This window comes from Cajanus cajan, chromosome 6 (assembly GCF_000230855.2).
Source record: "Cajanus cajan strain Asha chromosome 6, NIPB_CcT2T_4, whole genome shotgun sequence".
In the NCBI taxonomy this organism is placed as follows: domain Eukaryota; kingdom Viridiplantae; phylum Streptophyta; class Magnoliopsida; order Fabales; family Fabaceae; genus Cajanus; species Cajanus cajan.
In genome coordinates, this window is record NC_138522.1 from 36,646,596 (window position 1) to 36,665,850 (window position 19,255).

At 33.5% G+C, this 19,255-nt stretch overlaps 2 protein-coding genes across 7 annotated transcripts; both read right to left on the bottom strand.

The window, feature by feature from the left end:
• Positions 1–710: 710 nt before the first annotated feature.
• Positions 711–11,391, bottom strand: LOC109805934 (ATP-dependent zinc metalloprotease FTSH 11, chloroplastic/mitochondrial). 2 transcript variants are annotated; one of them, XR_014434654.1, is made up of 18 exons: positions 10,935–11,391; positions 10,629–10,782; positions 10,001–10,093; positions 9,793–9,878; positions 9,572–9,695; positions 8,893–9,012; positions 8,563–8,613; positions 7,655–7,716; positions 7,064–7,121; positions 6,810–6,935; positions 6,643–6,723; positions 3,993–4,122; positions 3,750–3,898; positions 2,280–2,561; positions 1,885–1,974; positions 1,682–1,735; positions 991–1,222; positions 711–902 (listed from the first exon to the last, which is right to left on the bottom strand). XR_014434654.1 is itself a non-coding variant. In XM_020368231.3 (17 exons), the coding sequence occupies exons 1-17, from the start codon at positions 11,285–11,287 to the stop codon at positions 1,070–1,072; spliced, it is 2,166 nt and encodes a 721-aa protein (XP_020223820.1). In that variant the 5' UTR covers positions 11,288–11,378; the 3' UTR covers positions 711–1,069. The 2 variants fall into 2 exon arrangements, 1 of the variants encoding a protein (XP_020223820.1); XM_020368231.3 differs by having other exon boundaries at positions 711–1,222; positions 10,935–11,378.
• A 1,043-nt stretch (positions 11,392–12,434) lies between these two features.
• PTB2 (polypyrimidine tract-binding protein 2) lies at positions 12,435–18,905 on the bottom strand. Of its 5 annotated transcripts, XM_020367719.3 has the most exons (11): positions 18,745–18,905; positions 18,060–18,301; positions 17,744–17,953; positions 16,645–16,707; positions 16,489–16,562; positions 16,003–16,098; positions 15,723–15,780; positions 15,453–15,557; positions 15,262–15,343; positions 13,497–13,609; positions 12,435–12,962 (listed from the first exon to the last, which is right to left on the bottom strand). In XM_020367719.3, the coding sequence occupies exons 2-11, from the start codon at positions 18,243–18,245 to the stop codon at positions 12,651–12,653; spliced, it is 1,299 nt and encodes a 432-aa protein (XP_020223308.1). In that variant the 5' UTR covers positions 18,246–18,301; positions 18,745–18,905; the 3' UTR covers positions 12,435–12,650. The 5 variants fall into 5 exon arrangements, with proteins under 5 accessions (XP_020223308.1, XP_082933113.1, XP_029128632.1 ...); XM_083076987.1 differs by lacking the exons at positions 18,060–18,301; positions 18,745–18,905 and adding an exon at positions 17,550–17,607 and having other exon boundaries at positions 17,744–17,917; XM_029272799.2 differs by lacking the exons at positions 18,060–18,301; positions 18,745–18,905 and adding an exon at positions 17,550–17,610 and having other exon boundaries at positions 17,744–17,917.
• Between the last annotated feature and the right edge of the window lie 350 nt (positions 18,906–19,255).

Here is a 19,255-nt window from a genome sequence, read left to right on the forward strand (position 1 = left end):
ACGCCGAATCAAACACATTTTATCAGTTCAATCCTGTATTCATAGCTTTGCACTTCATACATTACTAACATGTCACCTCAGTGCTCGGTCAAATTAAAGTTTTACCACTGAATAAAACTTTTAGTACAGACCAGCATTTAACTTTACTTTTTTGTATTAAAAATGCATTTCCCTTTCGCATATTTTGTATAAAAAGAGTGAGTGGTAAAAAGAAAATTGGGAATATGTGATAAAAAGTTAGTGATGTGATGAATGAATGAGAATGAATGAAGATTGAAAAAAACAAAAACAAAAAAAGCGTTATAAAAAGATAATTAAAAAGCATCACAACTCCTTTCAAATCTACAAGATAGAAGGATCAACGAACAAACTAGAACATGGAAGATGGCATATATTCTCCAAGTTAATTAATCTTTTTCGGACTACAAATTTTGCACATCTGTCCCTCCCTCTGACTGACACACACACATGCAAATTAGTTAATTATGTAGCCACGTAATAAACCTTTTCAGATATGAAAACTTGACTACTCGAGAGTGACATGATTGCTTAGTCCTTAATATATTTCAAGAGGCACAGGTCACTGATTTTTCAATTGGTGATATATACTTTTTTGATCTTCATCACTTCAGAGTTTATACACAGCAATCGCGAAAATCTTATGTTCATCACTTCCAGTCCATCAAAAATAAAGACCACAGATACTTGGATCTCCGTAAACAATAAATTTTTAAAGCAATGAATAATGTGTACACTGGTAGGCACAATTCTCAAAGAGTGTCCAAATACACATCTTTCTACAAATTATAAATAGTTCTCACCAAAAAATGATGCTCGCACTCCTAGCAAGAGCAATATTCCAGCCTTTGTCATTGTGAACAGGACTACTTGCTTCAGATAGTCTAAAGGTGTGTCACTTCCTATCAGAATCATATGCCAGAATAGCATGCACAAAGGTGTGGATCTGCACAATTGGATCAAGAAATATACCTGTTGGGCGACTATGTATGCTGTACAGAGCGTCCCCCTATAGTTAGTATAGTTAACAGACAACAAACTGAAAGAATGTTTAGACCAACACGAGCTCCCGTTCTGATTCTTGTTCCTGTTTCTTTGGTACTCTTCCTTCCCGATATGGTAGTAGTATCCGCCTGATTTCTTCTGCATTAAGTGTCTCATACTCTAATAATGCATTTGCCAGAGCATGTAATGCCTTCTCATGCTGAAGAAATATCAGAAGTTATTTGGGTTCAGAACTTATTCAGTCAGATGTTAGACAATAGTAAATCCCATGCATGACATAATTTTGGTTGCTTACTTTGATTAATCAACACCAGGTGAAACAGAAAAATTTATTAAAATTTATGAATCTATCATCCGCATATGGGTGTTATCAATGCACAAAATGATTTATACCACATATTTAAACCCCACAAAAGTAGCTTTTGGTTCAGAATCATTAAGCTTCCAAAAGCACTGTCATTGATTTTAAAATTGTAGTTTAGGACTCCAATTAACATGTTTTTTTATTAAATACATAACATTTTTGAAGTTTTAGCACCTGTAAATTTATATTAAATCTTCATATAAAGAAAATGAATATTTTTAGCAGGATAATAGATCATCTTGAAAGTGCTAGAAATGACAGATCAAACACAAAATTGAAATTGATTTGATAAACCTTTCTTAGAAGGGCTTTCACTCGATCATATGCTTCTCTAAGAAGTTTAACAACCTGCGGAATAAAAATTCAAATCATAAACCAGATATTTATTTTTTGAAAAATAATAATTCCTTAAAAGTACAAGTATATTAACCCAAACATGGATATCTACTATCAAAAGATTCAAAATGATATGAAGGATATAAGTTCAAAGCACTTGCCTCTGCATCAATACGGGACTGCATTTCAGAACTAGGTCTCTCCTTTATATGAACTGGCCCTATTGCATCACTCATTCCACAGATTGATACCTTGTGCAGAAACGAAAATAACAAGAGAGTTAATCTCTCATTTTACAACAAAAGATAGGTCAAGACTCGAGAACATAGCAGAAGGCTCTAGTTGACAAATTCAGTCAGAGTGAAGTTCTATAAGTACTTTGTTACCACTCCTCGTGAACATTCAAAGTAATAATCACATTGAAACAAATATAACAAGCACAGAAATTTCGTATAGCTTCTGTGGCCAAAATAAAGTCAACAAAAATAAGTCTCAATTCCAAAGATGAAGAAACTGCATTTGGCATTAGTCAGGACTCGGAATGCAAAAAAACTACCATATATTGGGCAAGCTCAGTAGCCGAGTTTAGATCACTGCTTGCTCCAGTTGTGATATGATCCTGACCGAAGATAATTTCTTCTGCAACTCTTCCTCCCATACAAACATCAAGGCGAGCTAGTAACTGCTTCTTGCTGACTGATGTCTCATCACCAGAGGGAAGCTGCGTGACCATTCCTAAAGCAGATCCACGAGGCAAGATTGTTGCCTTGTGAATTGGTTGAGCACCCTCAGTGTTAATGGCAACTATTGCATGACCACTCTCATGATAAGCAGTAAGCTGAAAGTTTCACAAGCAATATTAACATAGATAACTGTACATCAATCAATAGTTAAACACTAAATATTTGATAAGTTCTGAACAGGTTACAAAATTTGCAGATCATTACTTTCAAAGCTGATTTTGGAAATTTAAAATATCAGGTTCAAATCAAGAAAATCACAAATCTAACGATAAAATACAATCTTGTTTTTTTTTTATTAATGCCAGATCAGTATCTCTACAGAGAGGAGAGCATTGCATAATACAAGCACAAGCTAAGTTTACTGAATAAACAGTAGACTGAAAGATGCTTGTAAGCTATATAAGAATTGATTTTGAGCCATAAGTTACTAACAGAGGATTGCTAGAGAAAAACGGTTACTACACTAGGCTAATGCTAAGAAAGATACTCATTCCATAACCATCAAGTTGCAATACAGCCACTATAAAAGAAAAGACTCAATAACTCTGGTGCCTACACGTGTATAGCACTGATTTAGGGAAAATAAATGCTGTAACGGAAAATAAATGTTGGAACCTAATCTGCACACTAAAAAACAATTGGACCTATTACTAATTTAAAGCCCAATTCCCTCCATTGAATAATCAATGAGCTTTAGTGGCCTTCTCATCATGTGTTTGGGCCTCTCATTTGCATCATTACAATATGTAACTCTAGAAAATATGATTCAAGATACAGGGACACTTTTGAAAGAGAATCAATTTACCAATAGATATCCATCTCACCAGCTGATCAAACAAAAAAAAATCAATTTACAAAAGCTTTGATCAAGTAACTATTCATCAGAGTATCATCCATTTTCTTTAACAAAAAAAATCAAAAGATTGAGATCTTTTAATGATTGTAGATAATTTCCCTGTACTGCAAATGGAATGCCTGAAAGTTGAGTTGTTGGAATTTGTCAATTTTAGGAGATTTTCAGTGTAATGATTAGATTTGTAAACAATCTTACAACATAATTGACTTCTACAGGGACCACTAAGAATTTTCAAATAATGAAGTACAGTAATTTCATGTAAAAAGAGTTTAGATTCTTTAGAAAACAATAAGGTTAAAACAGTAGTAACTTAAACCCATACATCAATCATACTATCATTGTCGATAAGTTCAAGTGCAAAGCCAGATTTCATAATATATATATATATATATATATATATATATATATATACACACTGTACAGTTACCTTTTTTGACTCTTCTGATATGGACATTGTTTTCCGTTCTGTACCCATAATTATTCTATCTTTGGCAAACTCCAACTGTGCAGCTGCTAACTTCTCTGCACCTTCAACAGCAGCTTTAATAGCAGCAATGTTTACCAGGTTTGCAAGATCTAGTGTAAAGGAACAATTATAGAACACATCACATGAATGAAATGTGAAACAGAATGAAAGGAGGTTCATATCACATATTGAACAATTATTCACCTGCCCCATTGAATCCTGGGGTTCCACGAGCAATTGTTTTAATATCTACATCATCAGCCAAAGGTTTATCTTGAAGGTAAAGCTCCAATATTTCTTGTCGACCCCGTAAATCCGGATTTGGTACAATAATCTGAAATGAGTTGGTTAGTCTTCTTATATTATATAGCAAAATTACATAGCATTCAAGACATTAGTTTGATTAATTTTAAAGATAGGTCCAAATAGAGAGATCACCGTAATAACATTGAAAAATGAAGGGTTGATAGTGTTTTTGGTCCCTATAAAATTAGTCAAAATTGGTTTTGGTCCCTATATTTTAAAACCAGAGAAATACAATGAAAGTAGTCCCTGTCACTAACTCCATCAGTATGCTTACTAACATGTCTAATGGATGGCCATGTGGCAAATTGCGTGACATGGATGCCATGTGGCAAGTGTTGTATGTCAAGAATGTTTCCAATCCTAGTAAAATTGATCTTAGTTGCTATATTTTAAACCAATGGTTTGAGCCTTCCAGTTTCTGAAATACAGTTAAAGTAGTCCCTATTACTAATTCTATTGTGATGGTTGCTCTAATGACACAAGGTTTCGTGTGACATGGATAAGATGTAGCAGACACGTCCCAAGCTCCAACAATAGACAGGTGACCTCAAACCCAAATCAGACCTCAAGTCCTCTAACGCATGCTCCTTGACACCCATCAGTAACTAATGGAATTCCAACAACTGAAAGTCTAATTAAACAACCTGAAAAAAACTTTTATATTATTGACTTGTTTCCTAGTTAGACATTTTTGCATTCGGCCTTCAAAACCCCAAAGTTGTCTGGATAAGACACTCAGTATCCAAGCCAAGCTTAAGATTTTTCATTATTGCATACTATCAACTATAACAAGGCAAAACAAATCAAAGAGTACCACACATTTTCTATCCTTTTGAGACACCTTACCAAAAACACTACCTAATTTTGTCTTGTTGTAATTAACGTTGTACAATAGTGAAAAAATATCAGGTTTGGAACCCATCAACGTTAAGAAATCTGAGACTTTTCCCCTGATATTAGTAAAGCTTCCAGAGGTTGTTTAATTAGAGCTCCAAATGTTCGAAATATATTAGTTACTAAAGTGTGTGAAGGAGCATGCATTAGGGACGTTGACATCGATTTGGATTTGGGTTCACTCATATGTGATTAGAGCCGGCCATGTGACTGCGCATCATCCATATCGCACACATTGCTATGTATCATCCATGTAAAATAAATTGCCACGTGTTTCTAGAGCAAGCATCCTAATAGAGTTAGTAATAGGGGTTTCAATGTGTTTCAGAAATTAGATAATTCAAACCACTGGTTTTAAAATATAAGGACCATGACCAATTTTATATAGACCAAAAACATTTATCAAAAAATTAAATAATCTCATGTTTATACAACACAACAACCTTTCAGAGTGGTATAGGGTCTTGATCAAAAAAAAAAGAGTGGTATAGGGTCTATGGACAAAAAATAATGTTTATTTTGAGGTTGCTTTTTTTTTTTTGCTTAAGTATGTTTTTAGTCTCTATAAAATGAGTGAATTTTGTTTTTGGTAATTATAAAAAATTTCTTTTATTTTCATCCCCGAAATATGAAATTATTGTTTTTGGTCCATACAATTATCTGACACTCATTAATTACTAATATTTAATTGAAAGTTAAGTAGTTAACTGATCATTTAAAGTGACATCCTGGTGTCCACATATCATGTTAACATAAGACATTTCTGAAAAAGAATTCTAGATTCCCAAAAATGAATATTATTTATCTCCTTTGAAATGATTGTTAGGAACCAAAAATAGTAATCTTAGAGTGATGAAAATTAAAGAAAAATATTTTATAGAGACTAAAATCAAAATTTACTCATTTTACAATGACTAATAATAATGATTTCAAATTTTAAAGGAATGAAAAACAAAGAAAAAAATTAACAAGAAGCAAAATCATGTCTTTTATTTTATAGGGACTAAAAATATATTTTAACATCTTTCTTTTTTATTTATCAGATAAAAGAATAAGTAGAATATGATATCCTCCTAATTAAACCAAGTCACTAGGTGGGCCTTAATTTTGTCAACTTTCAAAGGGCCCACCCTAAAAGCCTGAGATTTTTATGTAAAATGGAACCTAAATTTTTTGGATTTAGTTGATGACAGTTTAAGATGATCACTTTATCGCATCACAGAGACAACAGCATAATATTATCCTTGAGAATTCTGCCAAACAAATAGCAAACATATTATATCACCGAAGAAAATTAGGTTCATAAAGTTCCTTTATAGCAGTCTTTTTAAAGATAAAAATGTAAGATCTTTTGAAGTGTTCTATTTTTTCAGGTCTGTTGTGAGCCAAATGCTAAAGTTTTTGAACAGATAATTCTTCTTTTCCACATTGTTGGGAGAAAGTTGTCTTTTGGGCTACCTTATGCATTTCAGCCACAGTTTTTTCAGAGGGTTTGAATTAACTAAGGGACTGGAGAGCTTTTCTAAGCCAAGTTTTTATTTTCCTATCTGTCTCGTGCTTATTTTGTTTTTTTTGTTGTTCTAGGAGGATTTCTTGTCCTCTTATTTTCTCTTTATCAATTCTTTTATTGGGGGGAAGAAAGAATAGGACTTACATGTCGATCAAATCTACCAGGCCTCGTTAAAGCAGGATCAAGAATATCAGGCAGGTTTGTTGCAGCCATTACTATTATTCCCTACAAGATAAAGATGTTGAATATATTAGGAAACAGAAGTGAAACTGATTAAACACACTCCCAAATGTTTAAAACTTCAAATATACTTCATTCTGCTCAAATCCATCCATTTCAACGAGTAGTTGATGCAATGTCTTCTTTGTATGACCCTCCCACTGTTTCCTAGTTGAACCAACAGCATCTATTTCATCGATGAAAATGATACAAGGAGCCTACAAAAAGGATGGGGCAAAAAGAAATTTCCAAATCAGAAACAAATTAGGAAATCATATGGTGTAAAATTAATTTAGCAAAACAGAATAACAGACAGTTGAGAGTCCATTGATCAGAGGCAACAAACCTTCTTTTTTGCTGCTTGAAATAATGATCTTACACGTCGAGCACCAACTCCAACATACCTGAAGTGGAAAAGTGATATAAAAACTGAACATCCCTAACAGCTAAAGCAGTATAATATCCCTAACAACTAACACAGCCTAACATCCCTTAATGTAATTATAGCAAGAAAAAGTTATATCCTCATGATTCACCTTTACTTCTCACCTTTTCTTTTTTCCTGATAGAAATATTAACTTGAAGAGACACTAACGTTTTTTAATCCCAAAACCTCAATGGAATGATACTGAGATTGCAATATGTATACAACATATAGCTAATAAAAGGCATGTTCCCACCAGAATGGCAATAATAAAAAAGGCCTAGTAATCAACATCAGACAAGATAAAGAAACATAATATATGTATCACAGAGGACATTAATGTACCCTCATTAACAAACTTTTCAAGACAATATATAATGTATCCTTATTAAATTCTAGCAAAATAGATCATAATATCCTGTTTCAAAAATGAAGACAATATATAATATATAGTGTATGCTAAACACAGAAAACTTGAGCTATGCAAATAAAGAATGCAAAAAGAAGACTTACATCTCCTCAAATTCTGATCCTGCCCGATAGAAAAAGGGAACACCGGCTTCTCCAGCAATAGCCTTTCAAGGTCCCAAATAAAGCAAACACTATCAGATGATTCAGATCACAGTACATTATGAATATCAATAGATTAACTCGGGAGGTAGATGATAATAAAGTAGTTTTTTTGTTTTTTAATTGTATTTATTAATTCTAAAAAATGAATGAGAAAATGAAGTTGTCAATAATGCCTGGGTTCTTTACCCAAGAAAAAAGCCTGGGTTTTTTTTTTTGGTGTTGAGAGAGAGAGGGAGAAAGAGAGAAAGCCTGGGTTTATAAATGCTTCAAGTTCTTTATCCTAAAAAATAAATAATAAATAAATAAAAACGAGTTTGAACTTAAGAAAGTGAAATTTGAATATTAATGGGCCTACATGACTGTTATGTAAGAGGGGGAAAAAAAACAGAGAGGACATTATGTGCATGTAAACTTATATATCAAGATTTCTCTATACATTTGATAAAAGTATGAGAAGGGAAACATGAGGAAAAGTAATTTCAGATAAAAATAAAAATTGGATAACAATATCCTTATTGGCAAATTTATTTGAAAATCTATCAGGTAGGCACAGTAAATAGCAGCATGGACAAACAATAAGGAAACAAAACACATACAATTATCAATAATGAGGAGCATATGCAAACAATTCACAAGGGAATAGAAAAATAAACTTCTGCCTTCACTTAAAGCTTAGAAAAACAAATTATGCAAAGTGATATTGGAGTCATAATGTCACCAATATCAAATTGAAAGACAAGAACCAAAGCCCAGATATGTACTTCCAATAGGTTCAAGTTCTAAAACCAAGAACTTCATCAAATTTGTAAAAGAAAACCCTTGAGATATGCAGAGCAGAAACAACTGACCTTGGCTAGCAGAGTTTTTCCAGTTCCAGGAGGTCCTGTCAAGAGAATCCCCTGAGAAAAGAAATGTTATAGGCTCACTGGATAAAAAACAAATAAACAATTTCAAATACACAATAAAAAGGAAGCATGTTTATTACTGTAAAGTGTAAACTGTAAACAAAATAATTTGCATATGAAGAAAGTACAAATATGTTATTATCTCATAAATTAGGGAAAGAACCTAGTCCAACAAGAAATAAGAAGCCAATTATCTTTAAAATAGAGGTCATAAATATAAGCAAATGTTGTCGTGCAGAAAAATTCAACAAAAAGACAAATACTTCTTCAGACCTTCGGCAACTTTCCTCCAAGGCGGGTAAATTTAGCCGGATTTTTCAAGTACTCCACAACTTCCTCAAGTTCTTGTTTTGCATCATCACAACCTTTCACATCTTTAAATGTTTTCACATTCTGCAAGAGGAAAGAGAGCTTATATAACGTTGTTGACATATTTTTGATTTGTTGGCAATTTGGTATACTCTATAGACAAGGCCTCCTATATTAAAGAGATAAGGAAAAGGCTAATATTAAAGAGATAACTTCTCCTTCATAAGAATTAATTATAACAAAAAAAAAAAAAAAGGAAAGAGCACAACTCATTTTCAGAACAAGATACTAAGAAGAGAATAAAGACCGGTTTAAAGGAACAAAAACAAAAGAGGAAAGAGGAATGCTAGACTAACTGCTCGGGAAGCTAATAACATGGAGTTCACCAACATTAATATGCCAAGATATACTTCAGAACTTGTTGACTGATTAATGAAATATCATGTTAGGAATAATTGATAAACCGGGATTGTTTTATTTTGATTAAAAAAAAAGACTATGCACATAATATATATTATTCATTAACAAATCAACCGATTGCAATTACAATCTTCTCATCCAAAATTCAGTGATGATAGAAGAAACTAGTTTAGCATATTATATGATCAAGATATGTTAGTTAGAATACACCTAAAATGTTAACCTTTTCCGGCATCACTTCCTTATTTAGTTCCTTTGGGGCATATGAAGTACTTGATCCAGAACTTGAAGTTCCAATCCCACCCAAGCTTACTATGAATTTTTGAAGTGCAACCATACCCATAACCCTGAAAGACATGCATATTTTGCAGGACAATAAATGAACTTTCAGCTATGATATACAGAAGAGAATGAGAGAGAGAAATGGAAACCAAAGGCTCATACCAGACCAATCCCATAACAACAATAAACAAAATAGTTGATAAAAGATCCTGTACAAAACGTGACTTTTGTGATACCTTGGGATCAACCTAAAGAAAGAAACAGATTCGTGAGATTCCCAAAACAAACAAACAGAATAGAATCTGGACTAAAAACACTAATCATTAAAACCATGAATCAAAAAGAACATTCACTTTGCAATAATTGTTACCATAACCACATGTAATGGCTGCTTTTCTGATGTTCCAGGGCTAAGAATAGGCTCATCCGAGTTACCTGATGCTCGCTGCTTCAACTCTTGCAACTGAAAAAATACATATTTACTATTATTTGCACCGTGATAGAAGTAAAACCATAACATGTAAATTATGACAAAATTAAGATGTCAAAAGAAGCTGTATAAGGTGAAAAGACAGTTCATCGTGACAAAAGGAATAATCGCAGGACATGAAATTTGTGAGAGAAAAAAAAGTGCCATGAAGAAAACCAAGGTAAATAATGAGTATAAAAAGAGGAAGAGAAGAATCAGATTTTAGGCTCATCAATTCTATCATATAGATCTAAGAGAAGATGAAAATCAAATCATTTAGATCCAGAAATGCATATGGGAGAACTAGTGCTTTTTAAAATTTGCATATATAAGTAAAATGTTAATCCCACATAATGTTTATTTGAGATCACAAGTCTCTAGGACAGTAATTGTCGGGACAAGGACATACAATGCATGAATAATCAACAACAAAAATTTCGAACACATGAATGACATTTACTCTTCTGCAGATGCAAAATGACCAATTAAGAACTGATCAACATGTGAATTATATAAAGTGAGTAGCTACCAGGGTAGGAAGTCTAGAAGGTTTCCCATATTCCTCATTTGGAAGATATTCAGCAATAGCATTAGTCATCACAAGAGCTCGAACATATTCCACAACTCCTCTACTGTCTACAGCACCCTCCCTTCCTTCAAAGTGCTTGATCACAGACTCAGGACTGCTCAAAATAACACAACAAACATTTACGCAAACTTAAACTCCTCATCGTCGTGTATACTTTTAGTTTCATTTATTTATATTTTAACGGAATCGGTGTTTGTTTTAAATTTTGTTGTAGAAACTGCGATATCCGACTTCACTGATTCAAACCTGTGCTTATTAAGTTCAATAAGTAGCGCAGTTTGTTTGGCAACGTCATTGGGATTAGCCTCGGCGTCGATAATTAACCTAGCCAAACGCCTCTCCTGTTGCCAGAGCGGGAACCAGTTAGCGAAATCGGAGAAAGCCTTTTGGGCAGTCTCTCGCGCTCCCTCGAAGAACGCGGCGATCGGTAACCTGTGTTCGTGTTTGGTTGAACTGGGAGGTGTTTGGGTTTCGGCGGAGGAGCGCGAGAGTCTGCATGGAGAGAGAGGGAGCTTGTTGTAGAGAAGAGGATGGCGATGGTTGTGAGAGGTGAATGGGAGGGAAGCTCTGCAGAGAAGAGAAGCTTGAAGTGTGGCCATGTGAAGTGAGGGAAGAGATTGTGTGAACTGTGAAGAAGAGTGCCTTATCTCTATTGATTGAAATTGCTGCCGCCATCCGACAACGACTTTCCGAGTTTTAAACCATATTAAGCTTTAAAATTGCTTCAGGATAATGCCACTTCTCAGTTCCTCTAATACTGACCAAAAGAAAATCTCTCTTGCTCTATTTTAACATTTTATTATTATAATTATATTTTATGTATTAAAGTGGAGAAAGTCAGACTCTCACGTTCAACTTGTCTGTTTTTAAAATTATTATAAATAAAACAAACAAACTTGTGAGTTTTTATTTAATATATAGGAATATGAATAGACAATGCTTTGAAATTCTAACATTCGTTGTAAAAAAGAAAAAGATTTTCTACATTTAATTGTAAAAACATAACTATTTTCAAAAATATCATTATTATATCTAATTGGAAGTTGACATTTTTATGGGCAAGGCAAAGGAAAGGAGAAAAACAAAAGATCCCTAACTTTATGAAGATATTTTCTAATTATGACTTTGGTAACAAATAATGTTAATCTATACATTATTTAAATATTTTAAGTATGTTCCTAAATTAAAAATAAATAATATATATATATATAAACTAAGAAAAAAGGTTCGTTAGATTAGAGCATGTTGACATGACTATTTTAAAAATCCTAAGAACTCACTTCCAGTGTGTTTGGCACTAGATTATAAATTCCCTTTAAAAATTATAAACTAGCTGAAATTTTCAAAAATATAAGTTAAGAGCTGAAAATTTGAAATTTATAGATTAAATAGTTAAATAGGGCGTATTTAATAGTCTAAATAAATTAACATGATAGTTTTTATAATGAGGGGGAGAATAAAAACTCTAACTAATACGAGTAGAAAATAAATGTATAATTTCCAGCTGTTGATAAATACAATATTCGAACTAACATACATTAAAATTCATTCAACTGCGCTTGATGACACTATTCTTTTATTCGCAATCGTTAACTATGTTGTCGGGTAATTAATTTTACGAAAGAGTCAACAAATTAACCCATATGGCTTCATAACTCGAAGCTAAGGCGCTGGGTTCTGTCAACCATACAAATCGATTTTACACTAAAATTACTTATTTAATGTCTTTTCTCAAACGCAAATCAATTAAAACAGAATAACTTGTTTCAAATTTGAGACACTCAAAAGTTGACTTTCATATTCAATATTCAACATATAAAAATAACAGAAGGGAAAGATGAGAGAAGTGGCCCATTTGAAGAATGGAGGCCTTAGTCAGACAGGAAACCTAATTTAATGACAGTCGAAAGCAGCTGACTGTATCAACCAATGTAGATCTATTTGAGAGAAAGGAGATGCATGCTATTGAGTACGATCAGATCCATATGTAGGCAATGTTGTTGTAGGTTGTTGAGTGTTGTGACTTGGAAATTGCATTCCAGGGGCCATTTGTTGTGGCATAGTTCCAGGTGGCATGTAAATATTATTATGCATCTGCATTGGCATGGACTGACCTACTGCTGGTGGACCTGTCCCCCATCCAGCCTGAGACCCGTTGTATGGTTGAGCAGGATGGCCCATCATGGGAACAGATTGTTGCCCTAAAATTGAGGGTTGCGCATTCACAACAGGAGTATTAGGAATGGTATAATCTCGGCTCCTATCATTATTCACCTGTAATTACACAAATAACCATGGAATTAAATTTAAACGCAAGTCAAAATAGAAGTACAACACTTGCGAATGACCAAAACTACAAAAGGGTTCCTACTTGCGTTATCTATGAAAAATGATTTTAATATTTCCATACCACTATATTCCTACCAGTATGCCACCCGTCAAAATAATGGAAAGAAAAAACCAATACTACACAGCAAATTTAACATTAAAGCAATCAATATGTTCCGTGAGCCAGGTGTGATGAAGGCCAATGATAACAAGGTAAAATATGACAAGCTTCAATATAGAAGGATTTTCAGAGCATGATACACCACCATCATGTCAGGAAAGAAAACCAAGAGTCCTAAAAAAGATTTTAAAGTACAATTAACCATGAAAACCCACGAATAAAGATTGGCTTTGTTCGCTTGTATAACAACCGACCACCCTTTTATAATAGTGATATGAAACATATTCAATTCATAGTTTTACAAATACTTATTCAAATGAATATCAATCTTCAATCTACATATAGTGTTGGTTGTTTACCTTTATACTAAGATCAGTATGGCGTGAATAGGAGATGTGAAGCTTGCAAAAACCTCCATCATATATGCAGTGTCCTTCCAAGGCTTCCTTGGCCACAACAGCTGTCTGAGTATCTGTGAATCATAGTATGTCACTCTCTCAAGCTTATACTAACAATGTAAAATAAAACAAGGCAAGAAATCAATAAAGGTCAAAGTTCTTCACACTTCCATGCCGAGTCAACAGGACTAAATTGCATATATAGCACATCTGAATTATCATTGTTGAACCTATCAAAGATAAGTATGGGCCCTGCTGAGGAAGATTTCCAGCAAGCAACAGGTCCATAAACCTTGAGTAAACAAGAAGAAAGTGCAGCTAGAAGTATCTTAAATATATCTATCCAAAATAAATCAATGTCAGTAATGCGCCACTTCTGTTTTGAAGGAATGTTAAATCATGAGGGGCAGGACCTCCAAAGGTAATACGACAAACAGGGAGTTCATCTGAGGTAGCATTTGGCCCAACTTTTTTGGGGATTTTCTTCCCCTTAAAAGGAGTTGGGTCAAACACAAATTTAAAGAAGACCTGAATTTAATGAGGTGGGGAGGAGCTTCAACATAAGCTAATTGGAGGAACTTATATTCAGAGAGAAGTTAAGAGAAGTTAAGCCAAGAAAAGATGAGTTCACACTACCTAAGTGTACATATGATATGAGAGCACAAATTGACACTTTCACCTTACCTCAACAAATTGCAGACTGTAAGTGGTTGCTTTTCATAGAATCAGGCAACAACTTACAGGGACACATTTGAAAACTTTCCCCAAATGTAATGTTCAAAACTTAATAAACAAAAAATAAATGACAGGCACACTCGTAAATTATCAACAATACAACCGATATAAAAATAATAATTTTAGTTATCAAAATCAAGATCTTACATAAAATCAGGAGATGGATGAACTGTAGATCATGTGATTGTATTACAGATAATAAGATTTTAGAAGAAAGATTAATGATGTAAGTTAGTATAACATGACAATACAACTAATACATACATACATACATACATACATATATATATATATATAATAATAATAATAATATTACTAAAATTCAAGGAAGAATTTAGATATTTATTTGATAGTTATTTTTAATATTTCAATTTATTTTATATATTTCACACCAGACCTAAAAAGGAAAAAGAGAGAGAGAGAGCAGACATGAAAATCAGTCAGATATCTTGCATTTCGGATGAGGGCCCACTAAAGCAAAATTCATGGGTTTCGGTAACAAAAAAGAGATTCCCCAGTTCAGCTAACCCTAGTAGATCTTCAATAGACTGACCATAAAGTGGAAAGACACTCCAACGCACCATCACAGATAACAGAGATATATGCTCAAGATGAGAGCTGAGAAACAAATTCAAGAGATGAGTTGGAACAATATTGTAAAGTTAGAAGAAATGGTTTTGAATGGTATCATGTTAGAGAAGGCTTTCAGTTAACAGGGATTTAGGGGCAGAGAAGAGGAAAAAAATGAGTCTTTCTGCTTTCAGGTCACACAATCCAATATGTATGTGACACACCTTTGATCAAGCAACTTAAAATTGACAAAAATCACAGATTCCATAATTTGCAAAATTCGATTCACAATTGCAATCCCACTCACTATACAGCAAGGAGAGGCTTCCAAAATGTACAACATTGTGTGGTTTTATGTTCTTAATATCTATTTTGATAACACTAAATATAACGACAGGTACAGTTTTTCAAAGAACCTAACCTGGATATTGAATCAGAGCCTGTAATCCGCCATTCTTATCAAACATTGCAATTTTTTGGACAGGCCCAAAAGCAGAGAAAACCTGTAACAAAAAAAATACAAATAATGGTAGGATATTATTACCTAAACTGCATTGTCAATCAATAATTCCAAACAAAAAAAAAAGGATGGCTGGTCATGATTCAAAGTACCATGTGCAAGACATCCAACGTTACAGCATATTGCATGTTCTCAATAGATGCAAGAAGAACATTACTCTCAGTCTCCAGTCTTTTCCCATCCAAACCAACCATAGCCTGCACAAATTATAAATGAATACTTAAAAAAAGAATCCTCAGAAAGCATGATAGTTTACATGGCAGCCCCTCACAAGAAAGAGCACATCTGACCTATCTAATGTTCACGAAATAAACATTCAATTTAAAACAAGCGATTTGAACAGCTTTAATTCAAAATATTACCTGTCCACTTCCCTCCACAGCTGATGGAGCAACAGGAAGGTAAGGATTAGTATAGTCTCTGGAGAAAGAAAAATAATCAATTAAAAATTGAAAAATTATTATCTTAGAAAGAAAAAAGGCTTAAAATTGATATGAAGGATGAGATATAGAACCAATCTCCATGCCAAATAATAAACTGAAAACCAACAGGAAAAGGAAAGAATATTGGCAAACAAAATAGAAAGTGCCACCAAAACTTGGGTGTCCTGTAAGCCAGCAATACCAAGGAAATTGAATATACCTGCTCCTGTGGCTTTGAAATTTTACACTTAAATCTGAGTGTCCAGAATATGTGATCCTAAGGGTACATGGTCCCATATGCTCAGGCAACAGATAGCTGATATCGCAGGATTAAAATATGAATAATCAGAAATAACACAAGTTGAGAAATAATAAGAGCTAATTAATTAATGTTCTAATAACTATTGATTTGCAATCCCTTTCAACCATTGCACCTTTTTATTTTCAAGGTCAGTCCAGTTGGCACAATGGCATTATGTAGCCAGCCACATTACATACATCCAATGATCCATAAATTTACTACCAGGTGCAAAATCAAAGTCTATAAACTCCATTATACGTTAAATACAAAAAGAACTGTCACAGAGTGAATATAGAAAATAGTCCAGCAGCTGATTGCTTTACAATTTGAGCATATGACCATCTACTGCCAAATGGTCCACAGCAGTTGAACAAATACACAGTCAAACAAATAACACAATTTTACCTAGGTATGCTTCTTCCATCCAAAGCATCCTTTGCAGAGGTGGCAGTCTCTGCATCTGTGAATTGCACCAGTGCCTAAACAGTTGGTACATAAAATTATCTCGTGGTCGTAGGATATAAAAAAGAGACAACAGATAAGGGTGGCCTATCATTAAACCTGGAATCCTGCTGTCTTCTCAAAAGTAGTAATCTTATGCACATATCCAAAGGCTGAAAAAACCTGCACAGGTGAATAACAAACCTTCAGTACTGTATTTGCTAAGGTGAATCTTAATAATTTTAATGGAACACAAACTAGAATTTCAGCATATAGGTGAGGAAATTTGTCACTCACTCAAACTAAAAAGCTTGCAAGATTAATAAACAAAACCACTACATCACTTAAATAACAATAACCAAGTTTAAGGCTCTAAACAAATCAATATATCTCTAGAAAGAAAAGCTACTAGAATAATGCTTTTGTTACTTATGCTGGTGTCACAAGAACTAATACATTGTAAGTGACAAGCAAGACAAATGACACTTCAAGAAACTATAAAACAATTGCTAGACATTTATCATTAAAGATCTAGTATTAAATGCAGAAAATCGGGATACAGTTTAGCTTAGCCAAGTTGTTCAATTCTGATCACAGTTGTCTTGTATGACAACACCTAGAATATATAACTGTAATAATACTTGCAAGAACTTGAAGTTAATGGTATCATTCACTTTGATACTAGAATTATTGACTCAAAACAAATGATTTGGGAAGTAAATTGTCTCCTCAAAGTAAATTATCTCAAAACTCAGCAGTCAGTAGCCAAGTTTAAAAGGAAACTTTTGAAACACTTTCAGATAAGAGTTATAAAATCTAAAGCACATCCAAACAATAGTTGGAACACAATAATTGAACAGCACAGAATCCGGCGACTAAATCTAAATGCCTATGCAACGAGTTAATAAAGCACAGATGCACAGAAGAAAAAATGGAAATATCCTAAACTACAAGAATGGCAGGAGTTGAGGGGAATGAGGAAGAAAGAGGTAGTGTTAAGGAAAGGAGAAAGGAGACAAACACACAAGCGCTATTTCTCCCAAAGCACTAAGCTTCCATTGAAGATATTGCCTTGACATGGGCCTGCTGATTCATTCACATACAAGTCAACAATTTTTCCATAGCCTGACAAAGAAAAACCTAATCACAAAACTAAATGACCAGCGTCCTCATGATGACAGGGTAAGCATATAACTAATACACACATGCAATCACTTACCAAGTGCAAGACATCAATGCTGACAAGGCGTGCATCTGCACCCTCAATGGTTACCAACAATACATTCCCCGGAACATCTGCAGCAGTTTTGTTATTCACTATTTCTTGCCTATTTGAATATTGTAGATATACAGTTTTCCCTCGAACTTGAGCAGGCTCAGATGATGAGGCATAGTATGATATCATCGCAATGGCTTGATTTAAATCTGCCTGGAGGTTGCGGTTACAAAAAATGATTTTTAACTAACAATCAGTAACTTTATATGAAGACAAAAACAAGACAAAGTAGGGAGAAACGGAAAACAAATATACTCACAAATTCAATAAAAGCTTGGTTTCGATTTGCCCCAACATTGCATTTTGTGTTCACAACTTTACCAAACGGCTTCCCAAGTTCAATCAGTTCCTCCTCTGTGCACTCCCATGGCAAATTTCTCAAATGAAGCACCTTTGACGGTGGTTGAGTGTATCGGAACTGTGGCTGACTAGACACCGATGCCATTTCAGACAATAACCCTAAATCTGTCGAAAGAAACCGAAAATTTGCAGCCCCTTGGACTACAATTCCCTTTTCACAATTAGGTATCCCATCGTAAATCCATAAGCATACTACATAACTACGTTTATCCAAACAAATTCCAACACTAGACATTCATTTACTTATAATTTAGCAACATGCTTAACAAGGATCCAAAATCCAAAACCTCATCCCACAACCATGGCCACTAGATTGGCTCAATGCAACTTAGACATTTATATTATACAATAAAAACTAGGGTAAAAAAACGATAATCTATAACAACTTTTTGGGGATAACAGCAAAGTGCAGATGAAATATCAATTCAAGGCATACAAATTCCACAAATAGACATAATGGATAGGTAAAGGATTTAATCTATTGCAGCCAATTTTGTTGTTAGTTGTTAAACGGTGGTGGTAGATATCGGGATCCACAGCAGAAGAAGCGAGAAAAGAGAGTTATGGAAAAGAAAAGCAATTACCTGAGAGAATCGAGAGAGAAGGAGAAGAGCTCTGGTTTTTTACGACTTTAACGGGATTAGGGTTCTCAAACAAAGGGGAAATAATAATAAGGACGTTATCTACTATTGCTTCTGGCACCGATACGAGACCTTTCACGCACGCTGAACCGTAACCGTGTATTTATATAAGCCGAGATATTTTATTAATTCATAGTATGTATATTTATTTATCAATAAAAAAAATAAAGTCAAAATTATTTTTTAAAAATTTAAGATAAATTTATTTTTAATTTTTTAAATTTAAAATTAATCTTTTTAATTTATATAATTTTAAAAAATCTTATTTTCATTTTTATACTCAAACTTTATTTAAAAAAATTATCAAAATTATCACATAAAATTTATTTATTAATATTTTTATTAATAAAAATATTATATTAAATTTAATTAATATTACATCTTAATTTATTATGTTATCGATGATTTGAGAATTAATACAAAATTTTAAAAAAATTTAAAGACTAAAAATAAT

Excerpts from the sequence above, each read along its gene's own strand:
- LOC109805934 (XM_020368231.3), bottom strand. The coding sequence starts at position 11,287 with ATGGCCACACTTCAAGCTTCTCTTCTCTGCAGAGCTTCCCTCCCATTC. Across the intron at positions 10,783-10,934 it reads ATTGAACTTAATAAGCACAG|TCCTGAGTCTGTGATCAAGC; the intron begins GTTTGAATCAGT and ends TATTTTGAGCAG. Across the intron at positions 10,094-10,628 it reads CTTCTAGACTTCCTACCCTG|TTGCAAGAGTTGAAGCAGCG; the intron begins GTAGCTACTCAC and ends GTATTTTTTCAG.
- PTB2 (XM_020367719.3), bottom strand. The coding sequence starts at position 18,245 with ATGGCATCGGTGTCTAGTCAGCCACAGTTCCGATACACTCAACCACCG. Across the intron at positions 17,954-18,059 it reads ACCAAGCTTTTATTGAATTT|GCAGATTTAAATCAAGCCAT; the intron begins GTGAGTATATTT and ends CGCAACCTCCAG. Across the intron at positions 15,781-16,002 it reads TTTCAAAGCCACAGGAGCAG|AGACTATACTAATCCTTACC; the intron begins GTATATTCAATT and ends TTCTTTCTCCAG.